General features: G+C 50.5%; 1 protein-coding gene across 5 annotated transcripts in view; it reads left to right on the top strand.

Moving 5' to 3' along the window:
- Positions 1–72: 72 nt before the first annotated feature.
- Positions 73–18899, top strand: part of LOC101948895 (transcobalamin-1-like) — a 37391-nt gene continuing 18564 nt past the window's right edge. The window contains exons 1-3 of one of the 5 annotated variants that reach the window (XR_010600417.1): positions 73–6223; positions 13140–13296; positions 13748–13866. Coding sequence is in view for 1 of the 5 variants with exons in the window: in XM_065591756.1 (XP_065447828.1) it covers positions 13028–13296; positions 13748–13866; positions 14094–14197 (492 nt within the window). In the remaining 4 variants the exon portion in view is untranslated. Of the gene's footprint in view, positions 13297–13747; positions 13867–14093; positions 14385–18899 lie in introns of those variants that run through there. The other 4 variants (XR_010600418.1, XR_010600419.1, XM_065591756.1 and 1 more) reach the window with 4 other exon arrangements.

Raw genomic sequence — 18899 nt, 5'->3', positions numbered from 1 at the left:
CAGGGGTGGGGGAAAGCCACTTCACAGGTATTCAAAGAGGCAGAGGAGACAAGGCGGGGGGGGGGGGGGTGAGAAAGTGTAACAGACCTTTTGAGCATACAGGTTATACAAAGCATACAGATCACTGCTGCTCCTACAACACAGTGGATGTTCTGCAAGGATAAGAGATGCTCCCTCCATTTCTGCTCTTATCCATCCATCCACAGGGAGGAGAGCACACTCATAAAATGTGCAGCTGATACCAGGCTAGGAGGGGCGGCAAGCACTTTGGAGGGCAGGATTAGAAATCAAAACGACCTGGACAAATTGGAGAATTGGTCTGAAATCAACAAGATGAAACTCAAAAAAGATATCAAAAAGGATAAGTGACATACTTTGAACTTAGGAAGAAAAAAATCAGATGCACAACTACAAAATGGGGAATAACTGGCTAGTCAGTGGTGCTACTGAAAAGGATCTGGGGGTTACAGTGGATCACAGCTCGAATATGAGTCAAGAGTGTGATGCCATGCAATAAAGGCTAATATTCTGGGGCTTATTAAGAGGAATGTTGTATGTAGGACACAGGAGGTAACTGTCCCCTCTACTCTGCTGTAGGACACTCCTGAGGCCTCTGCTGGAGTGCTGTATCCAGTTCTGGGTGCCATGCTTTGGAAAAAGATGTGGACAAATTGGAGAGATGCCAGGGAGAGCAACAAAAATGATAAAAGGCTTAGAAAACCTGATCTATCAGGAAAGATTAAAAAAACTGGACATGTTTAGTGTTGAGGAAAGAAGGGGGGGGAAGAAGAGGGGGAGATACCTAACAACAGTTTTCAAATCTGTTAAGGGCTGTTATAAAGAGGATGGGGATCAATTGTTCTCCATGTCTACTGAAGGTAGGACAAGAACTAATGGGCTTAATCTGTAGCAGGGGAGATTTATGTTAGATATTAGGGAAAAAAAAACAAACAAAAAAAACCAAAAAAACACTTTCCAACTATAAAGGTAGTTCAACTCTGGAACAGATCACCAAAGAAGGCTGTGGAATCTCCATCACTGGAGGTTTTCAAGAACTAGTGTGACAAACCCCCTGTCAGGGATGGTCTAGATTTACTTGGTCCCGCCCAACACAGGGGGCTGGACTTGATGAATTCTCAAGGTCCTTTCCAGCCCTACATTTCTGATTCAATGATCTCTTAAGCAGTTTGCTCCATCTGCCCGTCTGTTTCTGCTTCCATCCACCCCTTAAGCAGGTCCATGATTCCATCCCGCCTGTCCCCACTCTGTTTCCATGCATCCATCCCTGTACACACTCATCTGTTCAGCAGGGTGCCCATCACCCTGGTATTAGGCAGGAGAGAGAAGTAGTTTAGAAAATTGGCAGGTGAGATGCTTTGCTCAGGTTTCTGCCTTTAAGTGGCCCTCAAGCTCTGACCAGCAGGTGGGTTAGCTGAGTGACTGACATTATTGACCTGAACTGCCAAAGGATACATCATTACAGTGGCATAGTCATGCTAGGATCCACAGAACCAAGTCAATTAAGCTTTGGATCACAACCCCATGCTATCCAAATTTTGAATTTTGGGAATGAGAGTTTTGTTGGGTTAAAGATCAGTGACCATTAGCCAAAAAGCATCAGCAGAAGCAATGAAATTGCAAGCCCTGAGAGACAGCCTGCAATTTGAACATAATCAAAAACTGGCAGAAATTCAAATGAGAGAAGCAAGCCTTGGCCCAGTTGGAAAAAGAAGCTTACAGGGGGTGTATGGAACTGATGGCTGCTGAGGAGAGGGTTCGCCAGATGCAACAAGAAACTGCCAGACTTAAGCTCCAAGTCAAAAAAAGCAATGGAAGAACAGCAGAAACTGTATCCTCTTGAAAGTCCTGTTTATAACAATGTTGGGATGTTGTATTACTCTGAGCAGTTTTCTGTATTTAACCCATTATGCTATGACCAGGAGGAGGGGGACTCTAACCTGGTGGGAAATAGCTGTTTGTCTGTCCAAAAAGGCTATTTGTCTGTGAATGAAATTTCTGAATGTCTGTCTGATGTCTCAGAAGTAAGTCTTGACTTAGATCAAGGACAGAAAGAACTCATTGGTCAGGAAAAGGTTTCTCTGGAGCAGATTAAAGTGGATGGTCAGGTTAAAGCCCTAATTGAGGAAGGAAAGGGTAGATTTTTGATGGGTGATGGATTGTTGGCTAGTACAGCTTGTAAAAGTGAACCTGAAAAGAGTAACTGTGATTTGCTGGAAGGAGCTCAGTGTAGTGAGAAGAGCAGGAGTATCTGTTGGGAGTGGCAATGTGCCTGGTAAGGAAGCTGCCCCACTGTGACATTGTGTGTGATGTTGCACCCCATAAGGCTTCATGGAAATATGCTTATGTACATTCATAACTGGAATATGTTTCATGATATATTCATCCTATTTGTATGCATGTGTCATTGTTGTATTCAAAGTTATGGATATTGGCTGTGTACTTGCTTGATTTCTAAGTAGCCCTAGTAAAGCATTTGGTCAGCTTCTTAAGAAAGGAGTGTGCAAATTAAGTGCCCAATCAAGAAACACTTAAAGAACAATGAATCTTGGAAGGCTCCAATCCACATAAGAAGTCTACCTGAGGATGTTCAGGGTAGCATGTAAACAATGACTGCTGCCTGTAAAAACTGAGTCATGCATGGACATGTGACTCCAAAACTCCATCTTGGAGCTGGACTTGGCATAGGAGAGAGGAGGGGCTCTCCACCCACAAGAGAAAGTCTATTTAAGCCCATGGGAGACCCCTCCATTTTGTCTTCAGCTGGCTAAAGAGATAGCCTCTCCACCCCCAAGGATACCTGAAAGAAACTGGAACAAAGGACAATAACTACAGGGGGTGAGAGTGATTGCTGGACCCAGACTAGAAGGAGACTAGCCTGTAAAAGGAAGCTTACTGGAATTCCTCTGAGGGTGAGGTTTTTATCTGTATTCAGTTTTCTTACAGTATTAGACAGACTTGCGTGTTCTATTTTATTTTGCTTGGTAATTCACTTTGTTCTGTCTATCACTACTTGGAACCACTTAAATCCTAACTTTTTGTATGTAATAAAAATCACTTTTTACATATTAATTAACTCAGTAAGTATTAATACCGGGGGGGGGGGGGCAAACAGCTGTGCATCTCTCTCTCTATCAGTGTTATAGAAGGCAAACAATTTATGAGTTTACCCTTGTAGTGAGGCAGTGTGGTTCCCTGCCACCCCAGAGAGTGACGAGTCCTTCTGTACACCTGAGTGGGTGGAGCTAGGGAGCTCTGAGCCCGCCCCTCAGAGGGTCAGGCAGTGCCCCGGAAGTATAAAGGCTCGACCTCAGAACTCACTTGAGAAACAGCTGCCGGGGAGGCCAGATGTCTCTGGCCTCGCCCGCAACTGGGAAGCCCCCTGTGGCCCACGGTGCACCCAAGGACTGGCCTGACCTGCCCTGCGCCCACTACCCGGAGGAGTTGCTGGGCCTGCCCCACACCAGCTACCCCGAGGAACTCAGTGCTGGACCCCCCCAAGAGGACACCGCCGTGACCTAAATACCACAAGAGGGGGAGTCTGGAAGTAGCCTGGCGGCAGCCAACCCTAATCTGGCTGCAGCACTATCACAGCCCATGTCAGTGTGTTGCGGCCAGGATCCCCACTGACACAGCAGAGGGTCATCTGCCACTGCTAGGGCCCTGGGCTGGGATGCAGTGGAGTGGGAGGGCCTGCGTCCCCCCCTGCCACCCAACTCATGGGTGGCAGTCTCCCCCTCTCCCAGGTCCTTTGGAGGCCTGGGCTCACTGCTACTGTTTGACTACTACTGCTCCACCGCTGCCTGAGGGCCTGAGCACCTGCCTTATTGTTGCCTGCCCTGACCTAAGGCCCGGGTTTACTGTGCTTATTTTTGCTTCCATAAGGGCCGCCGAGGGAGACTCCTGCAGCCGGACTAATTCCGGCAAGACATTCACAGTACGTAGTGAGGCAGTGTGGTTCCCCGCCGCCCCGGAGAGGGATGAAACCCCGGCTAACCATCTCTACACCGTATAAACTTTATACAGGGTAAAACTGATTTATTTGGTGTTTGGACCTTGTTGGGAGTTGGGCATCTGAGTGTTAAGAACACTTCTTAAGCGGCTTTCAGTTTAAGCCTACAGCTGTTAGGGTACGTGGTTCAGACCTGGGTCTGGGTTTGCAGCAGGCTAGCGGGCCTGGCACAAACCAGGCAGGGCACTGAAGTCCCAAGCTGGGAGGGTGTAGAACTGATGAATGAAATGGTTTAATTGTTCATTTTATTATTGTAACTTCATAAGTAAAGTTTTATGATGAAACAATATTCATTCATAAAACCGGTTATCCCAATAACTGGCTAATTAACAATTAAGATGCTTGTTAAGAGCCATAGCTGTTCAGTCAGCTGCCTTTGTAAGTTTCACTGTCAATCCAATTCCTGCTTAAATCACTGAGACTTGCACTGTTTCAGTATTGGAACTTCTGTTCACCATTTATTATACTTGTCTATATTGTAACTTCTGGTCACTGTTTGCCATATTGTAATTCAAACCCCATTTTAAAACGCTTACTCCATTTTGTAAGGGCTTGCTGCAACCTTCATTTTTGCAAACCCTGCTGTAATCTTATTAGTTTAGATGTGTGAATGAGGTATGTATGGATGATGGAATCAACCTCCAGCCCCAGCCTGTTCTGATTAAATAAAGTTCAAACACCAAGGGCTGAAGATGCAGACAAGAGCCCTAACAAAGTAAGAAGAATCCACCCTAAAAAGAAAAGGTACAATAAAAGGAAGATCAAAGCCCGGTCCAAGGCTGAAAGTCATGTCTGCAATTGACGGGTGATCAATCCCCAAACCTGAAGGCAGCATGACACAGCAAGACCTGTAGACTCTGGATTCAAACTAAAGCCTACAAAAAGGATGGGTGAGATGGAAAACTTTAGAGGAGGATAACATTCTGCTGCCAACATGGAAGGGCATCGGTGCATGCCCAACAGAGACCCAGCTCGTCCTTGTGCCCGGCTTTCCTGGACAGTTAGCCGCCACAAGCTACGAACCCAAGCTGCAAACTCAAGCAGGACTGGTAACTATGCAGCAGCTGCAGAACATCTGATGGGTGTGTGTGTAAATATGTGTATAGGTATTAGGTATAATGTGTGTGTATAAGGATTAAGATATTACTTATTGGTCATCAATCAAATCATAATAAATGTGGCATCTTTATCTTGTTCCCTTTAATAAGATCCTGCTAGTCTTTAATTGGTATAACAAGGGCAGGGAAAGCAGGGTCAGAAGTAGTCTTGGCACATCAGGTGGCAGTTCCCAAGGGGGTTTCTGTGATCTAACCCGTCATACCCACTCTCCTAGTACTAGTATTTGTCTGTAACTAGCCCTGGGTGCTGGGACAAGGGAGAGGAAGGAAAGGAAAGTTTGGATGGGCTTAGGCAGCCTTGTGAGCTGATGGCTTTGCCTAATCAGCAGTTTGGGAAGGCAAGGATAGTGGAAAATGAGTGTCCCCAGAGATGAGCTGCCAAAATCTTGTTAGGTCCAAGGAAAATGGAGTATAGAACAGGTTGTTTGGCCAGCTTAGCCAAAGTTAGGCTAACTGTAGTTGCTGGGCCATTCCTGTCTCTCTGTGAAACATGAGGACATGCTTGCTTGGGCTTCAAAGAATGAGATAAAGGGGGGACCGTATTCTTGTACCAAATATACTAGGAACGGTTTGTTTGGACATATGAAGACTTGCAGTCTCCACTCCCTGTTTCTGTTCTTAACTCCCTCCTTTCGCCTAGTTTCTGGTGCATGACGAAAAAGCTGATAAGAAGCTGCTGAGGCATCATGAACTGTTTGTACTGTCAAACATAGATATGCATAAATATTAGAAGCTTTTAACTAGTAAAGGGGGGGATTGGGTTGCTTTAACTATGACGCGACGGAACGGTCTATATAATCTCACTAGTTATTGTAATCGTGGCTGGTTCTCTCTGGAGACGCGCCGCTCTCTATTGTTGTGTGCACTCTTCAATAAAGAGCTTGTATTGGACCTTGCTGGTGTTGCCTGTCTCTCACTCTGCGGTCAGACAACGAACCTTGCCGTCTGGGTTAAAAAGTCCCCGACAATCTTAACAACCGGATCCCTACCAGGTCTTCAGCGGCAGGTCCTTCAGTGCCGCCAAAGACTCAGAGCAAGTGAAGGACCCGCCGCCGAAGACTCGGAGCGCTGCCTGGTGAGTACAAGCCCCATGTGGTTTTTTCCACGTGTGTTTTTTTTTGTCATCCTTGCCAGGGCCCTGTCATAACTGTTCAAATTGGGCCCCGCACTTCCTTAAGCCGTCTGGTTGCAAAATTGTATTGGAAGCTGGGTAGGGAAGGCTGGGCCTCCCAAAACAGCCTGTTACCCCCCCCCCCCATCTGACCCCTACCCATGTCCTGCCCCCGATTGCCCCCCCTCAGAACCCACAACCCACCACCCCCTCCTGAGACCCCCCCATCCTAACTGCCCCCCAGGACCCCACCCAACTCACCCCATTCCCTGTCCCCTGACTGCCCCAACCCTATCTACCACCACCCCGATAGACCCCCTGATACCAGTCAGCTCTGTGTTCTTGGGGAACCAGAGTGCAGGATCCAGCCTGACTCATGAAAGACACCTCCCTCCCCACACCCAGCCTCTGCTTAAACCAAAACCCATCAGAGAAAAAAAAACTTGCAGAGAGCAGTGAAGGGCGTGGGGAGACACACCTAGACCCCTCCTGAAAAGGGTGATAAGATTAAGACATCTCAATTTACATACAGAATGGAGAACAGAGAACTGCACTGAACTCTGGGACCAGAAAAAGCAGGGAAGCACTGCATCATGGGAATCTCTGCTCCAGATGCTAATGAACCTATGCCTGCACACACCCAGCTCAGCAGTTATCAGACCAATTCTAAGGGGATCTAGGACGCATAAGGGTAACAGCTTGAAAGTGCTGCTTGACCCAGTCCATGGAGCCCAGGGGCATATAAGGAGAGGCAGCTTGAAAATGCTGCTTCATCCAGCCCAGTGAGTCCAGAGACATATAAAGGGGTCAGCTTGACAGTGTTGATTGACCCCATCCACTCAGACTTCCTCTGTTAAGATGTGTGGGTGTGTTCATCCAGTTCTGGGGCTGGAGTAACCCAGCCCTGGGGAACCTAGGTCCTGCAGGATGGCTCCATTGGGAGGGGACTTGCAGAAGGGAGAAGTAGAGCTCCATATGAAAACACAAATGACACAAGCAGTACATTGATAGGATTACAGAATCCCCTTCCCCAGAAGAGTAACCTGAATAAATGAGCATACCCCAAAGTAATGGGCAAATCTGGTAACACCCCAGAACTCCCATGCCTACCCAACCACCCCTGCCCTGTTCCCTGACCTCACCCCAGAGCCTCCACCCCCTCCCTGCCCCTTATCCAACCCCTCCTCCCAGCCCTGGCCCGGCCCCCTTACCATGCTGCTCAGGGCAGCGTGTATGGATGCCGTGCGGCCCGCTGGAGCTCGCAGCCCCACCTCCTTACCATGCCGCTCAAAGCAGCAGGAGCTGCCGAGCTGCCCAGGAGTGGTCCAGAGCGCTGGCGGCGCAGCACGCTGAGGCTCTGCAAAAAGGGGGGAGGTGGGGGAGGGGCCAGTGGAGCCTCCCCAGCCGGGAGCTCAGGCGGGCTCAGCCAGACAGCCCACCCCTTTAACAACCGGTTCTAAACCGGCTTCTAAATTTAACAACCAGTTTGGACTAACTGGCAAGAGATGGGTTTCCCACATGGGCCAGGAGGAAGTGAAGCTTTGTAGGCAACCTGCCAGCAGATAAGTCACTGAGCAGGTGTCCAGAATACATTCCATACAGGAGAGTCCTAGGTTTTACCTGCCCAGAACATAAAGTTCCAGTGAAACACTGGAACAACAGGACCTGGATCCGGCTCTGCCCACCCAGCAGCTCTTCCAGGAGGCTGGAACCCAGAGCAGGAAGTCTCCACACAGTTGGAGGATAAACCACAGCAAGAGGCTCAGTTCACACCCAGCATCCCTCATTCCCCCCACTTTACCTGAAGCAGTTTGAGCCCAAGCACCAGTGACTAAAAGGAGCAAAGTCCAGCAACCCCCAGGAGCTCCCATCTTCCACTCCCCCTTCAGGAAACAGCCACATAAGGAAAAGCTGCCCCCACTGGCTGGTTTTATACAGGGGGCAGCAGCACTCAGGTGTCTGCGATTCCTCCATTACCAGCATGGGCCACAGCTCCAGTCCCATCCTCTGCAGCTTTGACAAGGGGCAGGTGAGAGTGGCCAACCAAAGCCAGGCAGGCTCTAGCTAATAGCTGTCTGCTACTCTGAGCCTTTGTCGTTGTAGGTTCAGCTCCCAGCGGTTGTAACTCTGCCCCTTTCCTAGTGAGGGTAAATTAAAACCCACCTACCCACTTCTACAGCAAGCAGCTCAGTTTGCTCCTAGCAACCCTCATTCCCCCCCCACCACTTTACCTGAAGCATTTTGAGCCCAAGCACCTGTGACTCAGATGAGCATCTACCCCCCAACTCAGGAAACAGCCACATAACAAGAAGCTACCCCCAAGAAGGCTCGGGGGGGCAGGAAGGGGTGGAGTGGGGGCAGGGCCTGTGGCAGAGCCAGGGGTTGAGCAGTGAGCACCCCCCCAGCACATTGGAAAATTGGCGCCTGTAGCTCCAGCCCCGGAGTCGGTGCCTAGACAAGGAGCCGCAAATTAACTTCTGAAGAGCCGTATGTGGCTCCGGAGCCACAGGTTGGCCACCCCTGCTCTACAGATTTGACAGGGCTTTGTCAGGCCAGAAGGGATCTAGCTAGCAGGCCTGCAATACCCAGAGCCCTTGTTGTTGTAGGTTCATCTCCCAGGGGTGGTGACATGCCCCTTTCCCAGTGAAGGTAAATTAAAAGCCACCCACCCACTTTCATAAGAGACTTTATGTCTGTTCACAACCCCTGTGTGATAAGAGAAGGTGTGGGGGGGTGTTGTTTGTTGCAAAATTTCCACCCATTGTTTCCCTGTATCCCTTCCAGCACTTGGGGATGAAACCCTCATACACGGGCAAGACTGCAACACCCCTCTCCTAAGCAGGGATCTCCTAGTGCTATGCATAGATGATGAACTAACTCTACCCCCAACGTTTGGTGTGTGAGGAAGGGATGATCACCCCCATTGTACTAATGGGAAACTGAGACACAGAACAGTCAAGGGCTAAGTTTTCAAGCACCCACTAGATTTGGGTGTCTAATGTGAGACTCCTGGGGCCTGCTATTCAGAGGTGCTGGACAGCTCCGGCTTCAGTTGAAATCACTGGAGTCCTGGACCACAGAACCGCCCACCCCATTCCCATACTGAGCCCCCACCCAGCTCTGGCGATTCCCATTACACCCCTGCTATCCCTGTGTAGCGCTTTCACCCCAGCTCTGCCAATTCCCCTCACTCCTGCCTACAGCCAGGACCACCTGCACACAATGCAGGGGGAGGGATAGCTCAGTGGTTTGAGCATTGGCCTGCTAAACTCCCAGGGTTGTGAGTTCAATCCGTGAGGGGGCCATTTAGGGAACTGGGGTAAAAATGTGTCTGGGGATTGGTCCTGCTTTGAGCAGGGGGTTGGACTAGATGATCTCCTGAGGTCCTTTCTAACCCTAATAGTCTATGAAATCTATGAAATCTATGACCTGGGAAATCAGGAAGGGATAAAGCCAAGAAGCCCAAATTCCCTCTCCCTTACACTGGTGCACAACTTCACTGGGGTGGCACATGGTGTCAGTGTGTTCGTGTGGAGGTGTTAGCCAGCTGTGGTCACACAGTCCTACGGCCCCCAGTGAGATATGACCCAGGGCCCTGTGATACCAAGTCAACTGGGGAAGTGGGAGTATGGATTGTGACAGGGAGAATTCCATCTAGGTCTCTGATGCCAGTTGGCTCCTTGCAGCTCCTGACCGCTCCGGATATCTCTGTCTGCTGCACTCTGGGGCACAGACCTGCCTATACTGCTGGGCATTGCTTAATGTCTCCCGTGTGCTATGGGGAAGCAGCAAGGTGAGGCAAGCCAGGGGAGGAGGGCAGGGCACTCTCAGCTGATAAATACCAGGTCCTAGTCCAGGTCCCAGCACAGCCAGGGAGTAACTGGAGACAGAGGTATGATGAGGATTTTGGTGTTCATGCTAGCAGGGCTACTGCTCCTGTACCTCGCCCCTGGGGGGCTGTGCTGTGATGAGTCAAATGGCCCTTGCCATGTACCCCTCCCCTCTGTAGTGTGACTTCTGGGGTGGCAGGGGGAAGGGAGAGAATCCAGAGAGTGATGGGCTTCTGCAGGATGTCAATAATCCTTCCTCTGCAGAGCTCTTCATATGCATGGGGAAACTGGGTGATCCAGCTGGGGTGTGAATCCTGGAGTCTGGACTCCTCCTTCCAGAGCACACTGCCCCCTGCATGCTCCATGGGGTAGAGTGCCCCTCTCCCCATGCCCCAGCTCAGTAGCATGGGAGAGACCCAGCAATGCCAGCATCACTTTAGGGGCGGGCAGGGGGATGGAATTCAGAGTCAGACTAGCTTAGCTCATAGTGATTTAAAGAGACACCCCCCCTCTCCCCAGGAAACAGGGTTGAGTCTAGAGGTGCATCTACACTGCCTGCTTTTGGGGGCATGTAGAGTACATACATGAGTAGTCCCCACTAGCATAGGTCTAAATAGCAGTGTAGCTGATGAGGCATGGCTCAGTAGGGAGGCCACTTGTCTGGTATTAAACTGGACAGTCCTCTTTTTCAGAGGTTTTTCCTCATCTGTACGGGGACAAAACCAAACATAGCTCTGTCCAGTATCTGATAGGAAACACCACTCTACCCCTCCAGTTCTTAAAAAGGGCCCCCCACCACCACCGCCATAGAGCAGGACCTTGCATACACTGTCAGGCTGACGGGGCAGGCCCCTGCCATTCCCAAAGTACTGGAATGTCCGATATTCCAGGAACGGGTGAGTGGCCAGCTTGTGGCTTAGGTGAGTACAGTAAAGACACACATGAAGGAGTGTGGGTACGTACCCACATACACACCCTACCTGACTCTTTACTTGCCCTAGCCATGTATCCCCATTTACGCTGGTATGTTTAACAGTGCAGTGTCCCACTGCGCCAACACTGCTAGAGCCTTTCTCTTCCACAGGAATAGACTCCTGCAGCAGGGAAAGGCTCTACCAGCTCCCCCTTAACACAGCCTTCTCCCTCCTTCCCCCGCAGTGAAAGGCTCCACCAGTGGGGAGCTGCTGGAGCCTTCCCCTCACACATGTAGCTACACACCACAGCATGGGCACAGCCTGCGCTTTTCACTGTGGCACTAGCTATACCTGCTCTCCTGCTGCTGACACTGGCATGCAGTGTGGATGGTGCCCAAACACAGTGACCCCCTGGAAGCTGGGCCATCCACTTCTACCGGTGACTCAGGAGGAATTTCCCTTCCTGACCCACCGTCTGAACTATAATAGCCTCATTGTCCCTACTATCCAGGCCATGGCGGCCTCTCACCTCCCCTGTCTCCTGCCTCTTGCACCCGGCCTGGGAAATTTCACACACACCACTGGGGGAGGAGGGAGGCAGGGATCAAGGATGCAGCTATCTCTGGGCTAATACATAGGTGACCTGCAGCATGAGACTGTGCCAGCATTGGGCACTGGAAATGCTGGCTAGCTCAGGTGCCAGAGTCACACCCCTCTACCTGGGGGGCTGCAGAAACCGTGCCCTCCCTTCACCAGGTGGAAACAGCCTGTGCAGAGCATCTCTGCGTAGCTGAAATGCCAGTGAGGGATGCGGGGTAGGAGGTGTCAGGCCAAGGGGGTTGTGTCTCAGAGCCCAGGGTCCAGCCCATGCCTAAATGTCTACACTGCTATTTTTAACTCCACAGTGCAAGTCCAGATCAGTTGACCCAGGCTCTGAGACTTGCTGTCACAGGGTTTTTAGTTTGCTGGTTTTTTTCTTGTGTAGATGTACCCTGTGTCTTTCTATGTCTCGGTCCCGTCTGTACAATGTGCTTAATAGCACTGCCCTGCCTCATTGGGGGGTTGTTAAGCAGGGCCGGCTCCAGGCACCAGCTTAACAAGCACGTGCTTGGGGCGGCCAAGGGAGAGGGGCGGCACCTGCGGCAATTCGGGGGCGGCAGGTCCCTCACTCCCTCTAGGAGCGAAGGACCTGCCGCTGAACTGCCGCCGCCAATCGCGGCTTTTTTTTTTTTTTTTTGCTTGGGGCGGCAGAAATGCTGGAGCCGGCCCTGTTGTTAGATGGTGATGGGGCCATCTAAAGTACCTAAGGTAGACAGAAGCACATGTAGCAACGCTGGGGGGTGTGGGAGGAAATTGTTTTCCTGTTCCATGAGAATTTTCTACATTTCAAAAACATTTTCCTGTCCTGCATGCGGCCAAAAAGTCAAAAATCTAAAAAAGTTTCATGAACTGAAAATCCAGAAAAACAAAACAAACCAAAGCAAAACCAACAATTTGGGTCAATCAAAATGTGTCCTTTCTATAACTTTGAAATGTTTCAATTTCATACTTTTCTCCCTTTTTTCTGTGTAAATTTACTAAAATTTCTGAATGAAAAGTCGCTTCGATTGAAAAACCAAAGCTTTCCAATATGGACATTTTTTTAACCAAACATTTTTCAAGGGGAGTGTTTCTTCCAACCCAGCACTGCTTCCTGAACAGTTCTGCACTGAATTGGCCTTTTTCAGTTAAAAATTTGTTCATTGAAAAATTGCACGCCAGCACTATATGGAGCCCTGTGTCTCCTTCTAGTGGCTGGATGACCTAGAGATTTATGGATCTCCTCTAGTGCTCAAGCTAATTAATGCTCCTTGGCTTTTAGCTCAAGCAATAGAGTCATAGATCCAGAGGCCCTGTCTTCAATCCCAGCTAACCTCCTGGCCACAGGGCCATCACCCAGATCCTCTCTGTCTTTGCTTCTCCCTTTGCAATCCTGTACCTCCACCCAATTCCTGGTAGGATCTGTGGATCTCCCCTTGACTCCAATGGTACAGGAGTCCCTGCAGTGGGAGACTCACCCCCCTCCAAGGTATAAGTGGCTGGTCTTCACCTTCTCTCCTACCCACACAGATAACCTCCCTCTCTCCACCCCCACAGCTGCTCCACACACCTATCTTCAACCCCACATTGGTGTCACCTACACTGCTGTGGATGGCGTGAAACAATCCTTTAATGACTCCATCTGTGTCACCGGGCCCCGGGACTCCTTCTTCTTCAATGTGATGGATGTCGCCCAGAAGAGAGACCCCAAAAGGTACCTAGCCGGCCTGGCAACCCGGCATCCATCGCTGGTGCCAGTGGCACTGGCAGAGAGCAGGCTAGATGGCAGCATGGCACTACTAGGGCAACAGAGATGGAAAAATTGGAGGGGGTCCCTAGGATCACGGGGGGGGAAATGCCCCTGCTACCCCACCCTGCATGACTCCCTCAGCCAGCAGTTTGCTGGGGGCGAGTTAAAGTATCAGGGGATCAATTCTGGTTCCTCCGCCTCACTCAGTTGGACACTATCTCCTTGGGGTCGGGAGATCAGAACTCAGGCAGAGGCCAACTTGGCTGCCTCTCAATCCCCCTCCCCCCCACCCATATGGCATGGGGGTTCAGTCTCACAGTGTCCTGGGTTGCATGTCCCTGTGGAATGGGGGTTGGGGAGGCTATGAGGCAGTGTTAACCAGGCCTCCTGTGGGACTCACTCTATCTCTCTGTAGCTTCATGTACACATTGAGTGTGTGGAGCGCGTACATCACCTCCGTGCAGGGGCTGGAGGCCCATCCCGAAGACAGCACCTACTGGCAGCTCCTGAGCTATGGCATCCCATTGACACTAGGTGGGACAGCAGAGGAGAGTGGGGGTGGGGGGAAGTGTGAGGGGGGAGGGTTGTGTGGGGGAGGGGAACAGGGGGGGTGAGAGGCACAAGAGAAAGGGGATGAGAATCAGGAGAAGACAGACCGACCCAGGGAGGGGCTGGTGTGTGCGCAGGTGGGTGGCTGGCGCTGAGGGGCCACTGACCCCATTTGCATCCCTTCCCTTCCCTTTCCTCTCCTCGTGTTCCAGGTGCTGGGTGCTACGCCGTCTCCCATGGGGAGAGGCTGGAGGTCAGGTTCTCCAAGTACAAGCTCCAGGGCACTGGCCAGCCTGAGGACAAGGGGTGCTCATGAAGGTGAAACTGGCCTTTCTACTGTGAGGGATGCCAGGGTTCAGCAGCCCCACCCATTCCCCCAGGCATCTCCCTCTTGGTGGGATGGACCCTTGGGGACGACTGTGTGTTGTATTCACATCCGTGACTGTTTCCCAAACTCTCCCTGTCTCTGTCCCTCACTCCTGAAATAAACCCTTTGCAACAGCTGTCTGCACCGTGAGAGTTATTCCAGGCAAAGAGAAACTGGGAATGTGGGTAACGGGGCCTCTGGAGGGCATCCTCCATCTGGAAACACAGCACAGCAGCAGGGCTGCATCACAGCAGAGTCACACACCCTATACCTTACCTGTTACCTGTGCGGCGAATTGTGACAATGGAGGAAATGTGCCTGTGTCTGTTAGGGTTAATGACTTGCCCATGGAGGGAGCTACCTCAGTCTCCAAACAGTTGTCTGTGAACAGCCCTGTGTGCTGGGACAAGGGAAATGAGATCCCAAGCTGTGTGTCTGTTAAAGGGGAAGGTTTCTCCAGCTCTTATTTGTCTGTGGAGCAGACAGAAGGTGCCTTTCAGTCTGTGATGGTGAAGGGTAGTGCAGTTGTCTCAAAGTTGGCTCTTGATTCAACTAAAGCCCAGGAAGGGAATGGTCCTAAGTTTGTGTCTGCTAGGCAGAATGGCACTGTAACTAGGTTGCATCCAGTTAGTATCCTAGCAAAATCCCAGAGACCAAATAATTCAGGTACTGTTGCTTTGCCTGTTGCTAGAGTGTTGCTGGGAAAGGGTGCACCAACTTTGTCTAATCAGATTGATATCCTAGCCAGGCCACAAGGATAGCATAAAGGTGATTTGATTGTGTTACCTACTGACAGTTTAGAAACTTGTATCAAGAAGGAAAAGATTCCTGAACTTGTGTGTGGCAAGGGGAAGGAGAATGCTTCTGACCTTTTGACTATGAAATCTAGCAGTTTGCCTAAAAGGGGATTGTGTAGGAAGCCTGATGAGCCAGAGTTGATTCTGCATGTAAGTAAAACTCAGCAGTTGGTAGTGGCACAGCAGAGCAAGGCTTCTGTGGAGCAACGTAAAGATGAACTGGTGCTTTGGGCTTGTCGACACCGCGACGTTGTCAACAAACCTTTTGTCTTTCACGGGTTCTTAAAAAAGCCCCCCTGCAAAAGACAAAAGTTTTGCCAATGAGCGCTCTCCTGCCGACAAAGCTGACAAAGCTAACATCGCTCGCGGGACTGGAAGTATTTTGTCGGCTACAGACAGAGAGTGTTCACACATGCTGACTTTTAGTGACAAGGCTGTGTCGACCCAGCCTTGTCGCTAAAAGCTACGTAGTGTAGACAAGCCCTTAGAAAGATTCCTGAAGAAAAAAAATTTCAGGGTAGTCTTTGCAAGCGTTTGCTGCAACTGAAGGGTGTGGAAATGATTTGACCAAGGAAGTTTCAGTTGTGAATGGATCCACTGACTTTCCTTTTGAAAGATCCAGTGTGGGTAGCTTTGAGAAGGTCTCAGATGGAGTAAAAGCTGTTAAGAAAGCTGAACAGCCCTATAACCAAGTGGCTGTGCTTGACCAGTTTGTTGGGAAGACAAGGTTGTTGAGAGAGGAATGTCTCCATGCTGATTCTGTGAGTAAACAATCTGTCTCAGATTCAGAGGGAAGACTGGGAAGCTGAGTCTGCAGAGCAGGACAGCTGTGTAGTTAATCTCTTGAGAGTGCAGGGGATGGCAGGTACACTCTCATCTCTAGACACTTTGGGTATGACTTGTAGTCTCTCAGTGGACATAACATCTGACTCCATGTGGAAGCAGAGGTTGGTAAGAAAAGGACAAGAACCTTGCATCTAACATGCTAGTAAAAATGGATGGTATCTCTTTAAGACAGAGTCCAGTCTTGGAATCCATAACAGTTAAGGATCTGAAAACTGGTAAACCAGCTCTTGTCTGTTTGGATACAAATTACCTGGCTGACAGGGAGAAGAAAGACTTGCTAATAGTTGTTAGCAAAGAGAGCACACCCAATCAGCCATTGAATTCTGTTAAGCAAGAGAAATCAGGGTTTGATCCTACAGGACAAGGAGGAAAGAGAGAATTAAATTTTGCAAAGGGAAGCCACAGGTTAACCCCAAAAGCCCCAAATCCCAATGGTATTGGGCCAAAGGTGTGGCATGATAAAAATGATTGTAGATGGACACTTGCAATGGATTTGTTGTTATTGCTAATGGTGATTTTTGTAACTAATGTGTTATTACCAAGAACTGTAAAAAATGTACAATGTGCCTAATCTTTTGGAAAATCCCTTGAATATGTTAAAAGTGATACATAAGAACACACTTTATGTTAAAAGGCCTTGTAATGCAGATATTTCACAGTTAGTGCCTGTAAACAGTCTTGGAACTTTTCACATAAGAAAAGACATTCCAGACCTGATGTGCTATATCAAGAGGGAAACTGAGGCACCTACTATATTGCTTTCACAGCTAAATGCCAAGTTTCCTGTACTGTGGACAACATTAATGTCTACATTATCTTGATATTAATTGGGTTCCAAACATTTGACAGAGCTTGTATGGATAAAGTAGCTATGTCCTTCAGCTCTTGGCAAGATCAGATGAGACATACAGGAACCATGCTGCAAGAGCAGATCCAATATACTATTGTTCTAACCATGTTTTACCTTGAGTTTGTAAAGAGATTTAATCATTTTATTGAACGTGACTTTGATAAACCATTTCTGTTATACACTGGTACGACTTCTAACCCAATACTAGCTGTAGTAAGACAGAACCAAGGATGGGGAGCTCTTGGAATGCAGTCAGTGATGTTTGTATCATCCCTTCCTCAGGGCCGGTGCAAGGATATTTTGGGCCCTAGGCGAAACTTCCACCTTGCCCCCCCACACACAGACACACATCGGTTCATTGAGGGGCAAATCCCAACGAGCCTTTATAGACCCCAAGGGCCAGGCATGCCCAGGGGCTGCTCCCCAGACCAGGTTCCTCCCTCCCCACCCCCGGAACTCCCCTGGAGGGTGCACGCCCCCCTGCCCCCCGTGAGCCCTCCCCACCCCACCCCGGCGGCCCCAGCCCCGAGTCCACTCACTGGCTTTGCCAGGCTTGGACCACAGCGGAAGCTTAGCAGGGAGAAGTCACCTTCCGGAGGCACCGGAGAGCCAGAGGGTCCCGCTTGCAGCGGCGGAGAGACCCAGCCATGGAGGAGTCAGTGCGGTGCAGGGGGGCAGCAGCCCTGCAAAGGCGGTGGCGGCGTCACTAGCGGGGAGAAGCCGCGCCCCCCGCCCCTCCTGTCCAGGCTGCGGCCTGGCGCCCCCCCTCCTGGGGGCTCCTGCAGCAGATGCATGCGGGCAGAGGCCCCCGTGCGCCCCCCGGCTCTCCCCTCACCGCGCTCGGGCTCTGCGGCTCCCAGGAGTGTGAGCTGACACATGCCCAGGAGCCGCAGAGCCCAAGTGCGGTGAGAGGGGAGATGGGGGGCGCACGGGGGCCTCTGCTCGCATGCATCTGCTGCAGCCTGCAAGAGCCCCCGGGGGGCGCCAGGCCACAGCTTGAGCAGGAGGGGCAGGGGGTGAGGCTGCTCCCTGCTAGCAGAACCGCAGCCTTTGCAGGGCTCCTGCCCCCCTGTGCCGCACCGGCTCCTCCATGGCTGGGGCTCGCCGCCCCTGCAAGCCAACACTCTGGCTCTCCGGTGCCTCCGGAAAGCGGCTCCTCCCTGCCGAGCCAGGGCACCGCTTTTTGGCGCCCCCAGCGCCGTCCTTAGGATTTATGGGGCCCTATGCAGTATTATTAAATTGGTGCCCCTATGCCCGACGGCAGCCTGAGTTTGCAAGACACCCAGCCCGCCTCACGGTGGCAGAGAGTCATAGTTCCCCGCAGAAACCCTAATGATTGCAGAGCCATTAGCCATTATTTTTGAAAACTCATGACGATCGGGGGAGATCCCAGATGACTGGAAAAAGGCTAATGTAGTGCCCATCTTTAAAAAAGGGAAGAAGGAGTATCTGGGGAACTACAGGCCAGTCAGCCTCACCTCAGTCACTGGAAAAATCATGGAGCAGGTCCTCAAGGAATCAATTATGAAACATTTAGAGGAGAGGAAAGTGATCAGGAACAGTCAGCATGGATTCACGAAGGGGAAGTCGTGCCTGACTAACCTAATTGCCTTCTATGATGAGATAACTGGCTCTGTGGATGAGGGGAAAGCAGTGGATGTGGTGTTCCTTGACTTTAGCAAAGCTTTTGATACGGTCTCCCACAGTATTCTTGCCAGCAAGTTAAAGAAGTATGGACTGGATGAATGGACTGTAAGGTGGATAGAAAGCTGGCTAGATCGTCGGGCTCAACGGGTAGTGATCAATGGCTCCATGTCTAGTTGGCAGCCGGTTTCAAGCGGAGTGCCCCAGGGTCGGTCCTGGGGCCGGTTTTGTTTAATATCTTTATTAATGATCTGGAGGATGGTGTGGACTGCACTCTCAGCAAGTTTGCAGATGACACTAAACTAGGAGGCGTGGTAGATACACTGGAGGGTAGGGATCGGATACAGAGGGATCTAGACAAATTAGAGGATTGGGCCGAAAAAAACCTGATGAGGTTCAACAAGGACAAGTGCAGAGTCCTGCACTTAGGACGGAAGAATCCCATGCACTGCTACAGACTAGGGACCGAATGGCTAGGTAGCAGTTCTGCAGAAAAGGACCTAGGGGTCACAGT

The sequence above is a fragment of the Chrysemys picta genome, chromosome 4 (genome assembly GCF_011386835.1).
Source record: "Chrysemys picta bellii isolate R12L10 chromosome 4, ASM1138683v2, whole genome shotgun sequence".
NCBI lineage: Eukaryota > Metazoa > Chordata > Testudines > Emydidae > Chrysemys > Chrysemys picta.
This window is presented reverse-complemented; position numbering and strand designations above follow the sequence as displayed.